This window comes from Octodon degus, unplaced genomic scaffold (genome assembly GCF_000260255.1).
Source record: "Octodon degus isolate 3935 unplaced genomic scaffold, OctDeg1.0 scaffold00001, whole genome shotgun sequence".
Taxonomy (NCBI): Eukaryota; Metazoa; Chordata; class Mammalia; order Rodentia; family Octodontidae; genus Octodon; species Octodon degus.
In genome coordinates this window covers 9,426,703-9,437,265 of record NW_004524577.1, presented here as the reverse complement: position 1 = coordinate 9,437,265, position 10,563 = coordinate 9,426,703, and the positions used below count along the sequence as shown (strand labels likewise).

Genomic DNA, 10,563 nt, shown 5'->3' with positions numbered 1-10,563 from the left:
CTGCTATGCTACTGAATTTCTGTATTAATTCTAGTAGCTTCTTGGTGGAGATTTTTAACATTAGCTTTTTGTCTTCTACCTTGATATTTTATTTGTTCAGTAAATATGCTTTGATTATCTAATGTGTGCCAGGGATTCTTTTAGATACTAGACACACATAGGGCCAGCCAAATAGCTCAGCAGATTAAAGCGTCTGCAAGCAAGGGCAGGGGCTAGGGGTTTGATCCCCGGGCCTGGTATGCTGCCCCTGCCCCCAGGGCATGCTGAGATGGAAATTGAGACTCCATGTAGTGGCGCACGCCTGTAATCCCAGCACTTGGGAGGCTGTAAACAGGCGGATCACTAGAGTTTGGTCTAGTAGTGAAGCCCTGAACACCCTGTAGTCCCTTCCCTAAAATACAAAAGAAAAAAAAAAGATACTAGATACACAATGGTATGTTTTTAAGAGTATCATTCCTGAAGAAAAAAAAGAAAAAAAGAAAATATAACCAGTAAAGATAGAAAAAGTAACCAAGTCTTCCTGAACCAGTAACCTCAGACAGGGTGGCTGTCGACTCCAAAAGAGCTGCCACTGCTGCTGGTGGCTTAGGAGCTGACCCAGCAGCAGGGGGTGAGTGAGTCGTGGCTGTGGGTGTCACTGTCCTGTGCTCTGTGGGTGGCGGTGGCTGTGGTGAGATCCTGCCCAACACCCCCGTGCTCCACGTAGTAAGAGACACCACCTGCAGGTGGCCTCGTAAACCCAGCAGTGGCAAGAGACGAGAAAAGCATACTGCAGTTGTATGTTTTCGGAGTGCAGGATTCTCTGGAGGCCCCCGCAGGCCATTTTCTGTTTTCTTTCCTAAAACAGCACTTTATAAAGATGCATGCCTGGAAGAACACAAGTGGAGCAGCATAAGTCACCTGGCACCGAATGGGACTTGCTATGGCGACAGCGGTGCCAGGGTCTTCTGGTGCATGTGTGGCTGTCCCTGTGCCCGCAGAGTGGCATTGCAGTTCCCCATCTACCACTGGCCACGAGATCCCTGCAGGTTGTAGGCATCCACCTAGTAAAGAAAGGAAAATGGAAAACTACTTGCAAACCCAGAAGTTGTCCAGAAAGACCACTGAGCCATTGAGCAGCCAGCGAAACCCTCCCCAAGACTGCCGTTTCTTCCTAGGCCTTTGTGCCTGCAGCCAGCTCCTCTGTCCAGCCTGTGGTTTTAGGAGCTGCTCAGGGCTCTACCCCAGGCCTAGTGCACCGAGTGCTGTGTGTCTGGAAACCCTGACTGACCCTCAGCCTAGATCTAGGGATTGCTGCCTTAAGGAATGCTTACCTCTTTCAAAAATTCTAAGTCCTGTTGCTGGGCCAATTACTGTAGCTGTTCAGAGGAATTTGGGTAAATGTTCATTTGATCCTTTATAAGGGTTGGAGAACTCTTGTCAAAGGATCAGCATTTGCCCAGCCAGCATGGAGCAGATCTGTCTTGTGCCTCACAGAGCTTTATACCTTGTGCGCAACGGGCTGGCTCTGAGTCCTCCATGTTGTCTTAGGCTCAGACCAGTCACTTGATTCTCAAATGTCCCTTCCTGTTCATGCTCACGTGCACCTGCTACTGTTGCACCCTCCAGCACCCCCTATAGCTGCTCAGTTGGATGCATTCGTAAACCCCGATTTCCAGCTAAGTGGGGAACGCAGGCCCGTAGGTTATGCTGTCTCCCAGGTGACCAGATACAAGCTGACCAAGCTAGAATCCATGAAGATGCTTCTGAGAGCTTCCACTCATCACAGGGCATTCTTACAGACAATATTTCATGCAGAAGTTTAGTGACAGAGGCAGTAACTCATGGTTTGCTACTTCACACCAACCCTAAGGTCAAGATATTGAGGAAGCTGCGCTCATTTTAAACTTAAGTACATGAAACACTATCCTTCCTTCCCAGCACATGGCAGATAATCAGATCCAAGCTATTATTAAGTGACTTAGGAAACATCTTGTCATGTAATCAGACGTTGGACAATTATAGTTTTTTGTCTGACACAAATCTTGGACCTGATACCCAGCCTCCCTCTGGCTCACCCCAAAACTTTGAAATAGATTTTGATTCTGAAGAGATGTTTTTTTAAAAAAAAATTTAGTGCAGGGTCTACAGGGTCTCATTACACAGATTGGGCATGTAGTGATCCTCCTGTTTTCAGCTTCCCAAGCACTGGGATTATAGGTGGGCGTCACCAGGCCCAGTCTCAGTCACGGCTCAGCATGCTCCGGGGGCGGTGCCAGCATGGCAGACCGGGAATTGAGCCCCCAGCCCCTGCGTCTGCATAAGGAGGCACTTCAATCAACCGAGCTGTCTGGCCAGCCCTTTAAACCTCTTTTACATGTTCAAAATGTAATCCCAGCTCTCACACGTGACATGCTAAGCCATCACTAGTGAGCTAGATAGTAATGGAGTGACTTTGCTCTCCACTTATTTTTATTTATTTTTTATGGCTGGCTCAACCCCACCCTGGGTGGGGCTGATGCAGCAGGTGTTGCTGGGGATGGAACCACAGTCCCTACGTTTTGCCTAAGCTTGCCTAAGCAGGTGCTTTAGACTGCCAAGCAATCTCGCCGGCCTGCTCTCCACTTTTTAAAATTTATGTGTACATGTCATCACATCTCAATCCTTTTTACTTCTCCTTCCTCTCCCCTCTCCCTCCATCCCTAGATCTTCCTATCTTCAAACCTCCCTATTTGCTTTCAACTTTAATGGTTTTTGGGAGGGGGAAACTTTTGGAATATAGTTAGTGTTAGATTAGGTTGGAGGGATAGATGGTACTAATTTGAGTAGTCCTTATGAATGATACTAATGTCCTCATAAAATGAGGAGACGTGAGATGTAGGACTTTGTACCAGGGGGAGAAATAGTGGCAGGAATGAGGAAAAGATGGACAAGATGATAAGAGCTGTGTTGATGGGCAAAGGACCCAGAGAACAAGAGAAAGGTCGCTCATTAGTTAGTATCACGTGACCCAAGGTTGCCTAGTGACTAGTAGCTGACATTGACCAAGCAGGATGCTATTCTAAGGACTGAGGTTGCTTGACTGCTTTCGGCACTGTGGCCTAGTCCTGCCCTCCCATATGTGACCAATTTCCAGCTTCGGCTGCCCCCAACAGTGAGACCCATCCCTCTGTCATGTGGGGACACAAGATGTGTCATCTGAAACTCGGTAGAGAATCCTCACCAGACCCTGGGTTTGCTGAAGCCTTGATACTGGATTTCCCATCCACTAGAACTGTGAGAAACAGATGTCTGTGTTTAAGAAACCAAGTCACCAATGATACTGTGACACGTAATTAAAAATACTAAGAATACTATATATTGAATATGTCAGATAAACAGCCACCCTGAATTTAGAGGTTCCAGGCAAGATCTCCTAGAGAAATCCTCAGAGAGAGTCTGTGTCAAGTTTATTGGGCTGGAGTTTTCAGGAGGGCTTGTGGGAGGGGCTTAGGTAGGTGAGGCAAGGAGGAGCATAGGACAGAGGGAGTAGGAGTAACCGAGTGGAAGTGGCAACATAGCAATGGCTGTCATAGCAACGGCTATTATTTTGTTGTGAAACAGGGTATCTGGGTTCTCTATGGGGTACACTGGGCAGGAAGTTGGGCTGTAATTCCTTCTGAGACCACATCCCTCTCCCTAGCCAAGTTCAGGAAACTGGTAACATTACTGTTGTTCTAAGGACTCACTTTCCTTTAACTATATCCCTTTTAGAGCTTTTTAGGTCATTCTGTGTTCTGTGACTCATACCATATATATTAAACTGTCACTTGATTTTTCATCTACAACTGATTACTTTCCTATTTATTTATTTATTTATTTATTTTGTGTGTGTGTGTGGCCAGCTCAGCCCACCAGGGGGCGGGGCTGGCTGGCATGTGGTGCTGGGGGATTGAACCGTGGTCCCTGTGCTTTGCTTAGCTTAGCTTGTTCTAAGTAGGTGCTTTAGACCTCTGAGCCATCTCACCAGCCCTTGATTACTTTCTTTAGGTTGGAAAAAATGAAAAAGGAATATAAAAATTTGAGTACATGGAAAGAAAGAGCTGATTATTTAGAAAACCTGCTTAACTCAGAATTGGAACACAAAAATTCCAAGGTAATTGACACAATACATTCTCCCACGTATGGCTTTTAATACTTTTAAGAAAGATATTATAATAATTAAAAGCAATGGTCAAATATTGCTTATTTTTTCTTGAGATGTGAAATGTTACTCTTTCCATTTTGATAATTGTCATTATTGATAATTTGTAAGATTTAGTTAATGGACTTATTTAATGCATTGAATTCAGTGGTCTTTACTATAATCAGTTGTGTATCATAAAAACTTGATTACAACAATCAAGTTTAGAACATTTTCTTTAATCCTTCTCAATAAAACAACCCCACACCTTACAAGCAGCACTCCCTCAATCTATCCTTGGATACCTGTTGTCTGGAATATCAACTTCTCTTTAAAATTGTGCCCTTTGGATTGTTTGTTTCTCACAAACTCAGCTCTTTGTCTTTTGTAAATTTAGAGGAAAAAGGATATTATACTAAAAATATTTTAAGGCAGTAATGTTTCTCCCGGTACATTTTTTTTTTTAATTCTAGGAAACTAATATAAACAAGATACCAGAAAGATCAAATAATAATCAAGATGAAAAGAAGCCTGAAGAGAGCACAACATTATGTAAGAAATTAATTTGTTTTTATGTGTATCAGTAAGAGAATTAGAATCAAGGTGTAGTGGACTGCTAAGTGGTGGTCCACGTGGTACAGCCAGCTGAACTGAACTAGTGTGGTGCTGGGTGTGGGAGGCCCAGCTGAGGGTTGTTGCCAGCAGCATAAGAGGCAGAACCAGAGAAGCTCTTGGGAGGCTCTTAGGGAAGCTGTTTGGAGAAGAAGCTGTAGGACTTTTAGGGGCTGTTGGGGCTCTTGGAAGCTGCTGTTTCTCTTGGGTTGTTCTGCTGGTGGACCCTGTCATGCTGGCTTTCCTGGTAACCTTGGCTCTTCGTGTCAGAGGAGGAGTTCGGGACATCATTGTTACTGAGAATGACTGCGGTTCACGCAGTGAGCTTTGGTCATCACCTTGAGCATCGCTTCCTGGCTCTGGAAGAGAGGGTGGTGCACTCCTGCAGAAGCTTGTCACATTGGCTTTCCTGTGGGAACTGGGCTTTCCACACCACTGGAGAAGCTCGGGACCTTGCTGTTGCTGACCTTGAGCATGGCTCTGGTGCTTACCTTGAGCATGGCTTCCTGGCTGCAGTGCAGATCCCTCATCCTGCTGGCGCAGACTTTCTAGCTTCCACCACTGATGTTTGGACCTTCCCAGCGCAGATCTGTAAAGCAGGTCTGCACGAGACATTGTCATGGGCTCTAGGCTTCAAACTGCCCTTGTGGGAGGCATTGTTAGGAGCGCTAGGTTTTCAGCTGTACTCATGCAGGACATTAGGATCCAGGCCTTCATCTTGATTATTTGGTTTTGAGTGTGTGGACAGATTTCCTACATTCTTTGTATATGATTCTTTGGGTGATTATAAAACAACTTATAAAATGTGTCCTGTATTGTATTGTTCCCCTTGCAAAAAGCTCAAACTGTGATACAAGGTGTTATATCGCAAAAATTAGTATTTTGCTGCAGGCAAATTTCAGTTTTGTTAGGGAGTAAACATATTTCATCATGGATCTGGTATATAATATTTATTTTTAACACTTCATGTTTAGACCTTATTAAGAATTTTTTTTAAGTTTTAATGCTCATTTACTCCTTTAAAATTGTGCAATTTAAAGATACGTTAAATATTCTGTTAAAAGGTACATTTGTTCAACATTGTTAGTTGTGGAGCTACCTCTATGTAGAGGAGAGAGAGAAGGTGGGGTGAGTAAAATAAGTGTATTTGGAGAAAAGGAAGAAATTAGATTAGCAATAAATTTAAAAATTAGGACTGGGAGATGGCTCAGTAGAATAAGCGCTTGCCTGGCAAGTGCAAGGGCCTGAGTTCAATCCCTGGTTCCACCAAAATAAATAAATAAGTTTAAAAATTATACTAATTATCAGTAAGAGATTTAGTTAAAGAAAAATACATTCAGGTCTTTAAAATATCTGTCTGTAGAAGAGTACTTTATCTTTTTTTTTTTTTTTGATATTTGGTATAGTAGACTCAGAGACTCACTATGCAGCTTGGACTTATAGTGATCCTCCTGTTTTCGGCCTCCCCAGCACTGGGATTACAGGCATGTGCCACCCTGCAGGGTCCCTGTTGCCACCCAGGGGAGGGGACAGAGGTGTGAGACCAGTTTGGGGAATTGAACCCTGGTCCCTGCCCTTGTCTAAGCAGGTGCTTAGTCCACTGAGCTATCTCACCAGCCCTTATGAGAGTACTTTCAAATGCAAGGAAGAATACTACTATACTTTAAAATACATTATATCTGTCTTTAAAATCTTCAATTTTTCACATATGGAATCATAATTAGTTATAAGGCTTTTGACACAACTTAATGTTTCTTCTTTATTTCTAAGTATACTCCTAGGATAGTTAAGTATATTCATGGCTGAACCATAGGGGATTAGCCAGCTAGCAGAGCTGCTGGGTCTTTGGTGTACTTCTCACTTGAAACTTTCAAGTTTCAGGTGTAAGATGATCAACTGTTTCCCTTTCAGTGTCATTGGAAAGACGTGATGTCGCTCAGTAACTAGTAGTCGTGTTCCCACTTATCCTGAGATCTTATTTTGAGCCAAATGGATCATCATTTTGCTTCCTGTAGGCTCCTGTATTCAAACTAATACTTATTCATCACAGTATTCCAGGTGCCTTATGTGGATTATACATTAATCCTCACAGCAATGAATTGAATGAACTATAAGAAGCTCAAGCTCAACCAATCAGAGGTCACAAGTCACTAATACATAGGACATAAATTTGAGCTAGTCAGTTTGGCCTGGGATCTCAACTATTTAACCAGACTGCCATTTACATCTTATATATGATTGTATTGTATCTATAAAGTAAGGTAATATTATTTTTGTTTACATATGAGGTACTGTGGTTTGGAATAGATACCACAGCTTGGAAAAATGAGCTGAGTCAGGGGACATAATTAAGAGGGCAAAATAGGAAGCCCTGTATCCTCCTAGACATACTAATAACAGTACATAAAACAATTGCCTTATGAGAATATCACAAAATTTTTGAGAAGCTCCTGCATCCTGGGCCAACATAAGACCAGCCTCATTGTAGCCAGAAGTAAAATTACTTAAGATGCCTTCTTGTCACTTGCCCTTCCCCTTATCTAGTTCCCTATAATCAGGTAAGGGGTGAGGAGAATGGAATTGAAATCCATTATGTATGTGTACTAGGCCCCTATCGTGAATGAAATCATTGTACACTGCAAACATGTACTAGTAAAAGTCAAAAAAAGAAAATAAATGGTAGTAGTAAGTTCTTGTCAGTCATTCTTTAGATGTGAATTCATTAAACTCTTTTCACTAGTCAGAAGACTAAGAATAGCTTAATGAGTATAAAAACAAGATCCAAGTATATTTTTTATGGAAGAGATTAAGAATTTAATGATATATACAGGCTAAAAGTGGAGGAATGAACAAAGATAGTAAATGGTAACCCAAAGAGATTTTATCATCATATAGTGATAAAGAAATCAATCCATCAAGAAGATATAATAATTGTAAGTATATATGCACTATCACCAGGCTACCTAAATGTGTATGAAAAGAACTAAGGAGAGAGAAATAGGTGATGATAATAATATGAGACTTTGGAAACCCATTTTCAATAATGAAATAGACTAACAATCAAAAATTAAAGAAACAGCAAAATTGAACTAGGTAGACCATATGAACAAAATTATAGCCCAAATGGACATATGTAGAAGATTCTACATAACAGGAACAGAATATCCACTTTTCTCAAGGATACATGGAACATTCTCCAAGCCAGATTGCATGTTAAGTTAAAAAAATTTTTTTTTTTGAGACAAGATCTCACCTAGTGTTCTAGGCTGTGCTCTAAAATTTTCAGTCTTTTCTTTCCTCTTTCTAGAATGCTGGAATTACAGGTGTCTGCCATCTTGCTTTGTTTGTAAATAGATATTTCTTAAAAGGAGAGAAACAGATGGCCAACTGATACATGAAAAAATACTCAACATGGATAACCATTAGGGAAATGCCAATCAGAACTACGGTGGAATATCATCTCATCTCTGTAGAATGACCATTGTCTCAAAGACAAAAATAACAAATGCTGGGCTGGGGAGATAGCTTGTGGTCTAAGTACCTGCCTGGCAAGTGCAAGGACCAGGGTTCAATCCCCAGTACTGTATGCCATGCTGGCCACTGAAACCGTACATGATGTCATATGCCTGTAATCCCAGTGCTGGGGAGACTGACCCAGGAGGATCACTAACAGTCCTAGCTGTGTAGTGAGACCAGGTTCAAAATAAATAAATAAAATATTCTAAAAGAATAACAAATGCTGATGAGGATAAGGAGGAAGGGGAAAATACATTGAAATCATACCAGCTACAAAGGACCAGAAATACAATTAATAGTAAAAGGAAACTATATAATTCACAAGTATGCAGAAACACATGCACTTTTTAAACAGCCAGTGAGTCAAACAATAAATTTGAAATGAAATTAGAAAATATCCCCAAATGCATGGAATGCCTAATAACCAGTAAGAGGATATTTATAACAGTGAAAGGCTTTATCAAGAAAGAACAAATGCTTGTGATCTCAGCACTCAAGAAGCTGAGGCAGGAATATCATCGTGAGTTTAAGTTTAAGAGAAATCCCAATGGCTACAAAATGAGTTTAAGGCCAGCCTGCACTGCACAGGGAGACCCTGTCTCCAAAAAACAAACAAAACAGGGCCAGCCAGATAGCTCATTGGATTAAAGTGCCCCAGGGGCATGCTGAGCTAGTGATTGAGACTAGGTGTGATGGCATGTACCTGTAATCCCAGCACTTGGGAGGCTGGAAACAGGAGAATCATTATGAGCCCAATCTAGGTAGTGAGACCCGGTAGACCCTGTACTAAATACAGAAGCAAAACAAAAAAGAATGAAGATGTAAACAACCTATATTGACACCTCAAAGAACTAGAAAAAGGACAAAGTAAGTTCAAAGTTATCAGGAGAGATATAAAAATTAGACTATAAACAAAATAAGGAATATCTTTAAAAACCAAGAGTTTGGTTTGGTTTTTTGTTTTGTTTTGTTTTGTTTTTAAAGATAAACAATTAGCAAACTGTCAGACTGAGAAGAGAGAAGATGCACATTCAGAAGTTAAAGAGAAGACATTGCAAAGGACACCAAAGAAATAGAAAAGAACACAGGCAATAATGAACAATTATATGCCAACAAATCAGATCAGGTATAATAAATAGGTAAATTCCTAGAAACAGTCAACCTGTGAAGACAAAACTGAAGAAATAGCCTGAGCACACCTATGACTGTGAAGGAGATTTAGTCAGTAATGAAAAACCTTCCCAAAATGGGAAAGCCAGGACCTTCATTAGTGGATTGCAACAAACTTTTAACAAAAGCATTTTTCTCAAATGCTTCCCCAAATGTGAACAGGAAGAAACAACTCTAAACTTATTATGTGTTAAGCATTACCTTGGCATCAAAGGTTCTATAACTAGAGAAAACTGCCGGCCACTGTTCCCAACGAATACAGCTGTAAAAAATCTTTAATAAAACACTAGTAAACTGAATTCAACAGCACATTAAATCATACACCGTAACCAAGTAGAATTTATCCCTAAGAGGTGCAAGACTGTTTCGTTGTATAGAAATCAATGTGACATCGCATGTTGTCTTAGTTAGTTTTATTGTTGCTGAAGCAAAATACATGACACGCAAGAAAAGGTTTATTCGGCTCACTGTTTGTAAAGGCTTCAGTTCATAGTTGGCTGGCTCCGGGGTAGAGTGGCCTGGCAGGGGGCATCGTGTGTGTGTGTGTGTGTGTGTGTGTGTGTAGAAACAGTTCATGGCAGGCAGAAGGCAGCAGGGCAGTGAAGTTGCAAGGAAGTAGCAAGCAGCCACCAGTGACTTTTTTTTCAGTCCCTTATAGTTTATCCAGGCTACCCACCTTAGGGTGAGTGGTGCTCACACCCAGGGCAGCATCACACCATGAGTCAATCTCAGCATCACATGCTTGATCCCAGCAGCAGCATCCTAGATCCAGCCACCTCCAGAGTGCCCCACCTATGACCCCATGAGGCTATGAGGGGGGGCTTTGGGTGCAGCCGTAACACATATCAACAGAGCTAGTTACTAAAACACTTATCTAGATCACTGTAGAGAAAAAGCATTTGACAGAATTTGACATCTTTCAAGATAATCACATTCAGGCCAGGGAGATGGCTCAGTAGAATAAGTGCTTCCCTGGCAAGCACAAGGGCCTGAGTTCAATCCCTGGTTCCTCAAAAAAAAAACAAAAAAAAAAAAAAAAAGATAATCACATTCAATATGCCAGGAATAATTGGAGAGTGCTTCATAATAATAAAGATATTATATGAAAAGCCCATAGCAAATAT

The 10,563-nt window shown here is 41.5% G+C and overlaps 1 protein-coding gene across 1 annotated transcript in view; it reads left to right on the top strand.

Annotated features, from left to right (window-relative positions):
* The window catches only part of C2cd6 (C2 calcium dependent domain containing 6), a 157,504-nt gene that overhangs the window by 55,389 nt on the left and 91,552 nt on the right, over positions 1-10,563 (top strand). The window contains exons 8-10 of the mRNA XM_023710313.1: positions 4,009-4,114; positions 4,615-4,693; positions 7,298-7,311. Of these exons, the coding sequence (XP_023566081.1) occupies positions 4,009-4,114; positions 4,615-4,693; positions 7,298-7,311 (199 nt within the window). The remainder of the gene's footprint in view (positions 1-4,008; positions 4,115-4,614; positions 4,694-7,297; positions 7,312-10,563) is intronic.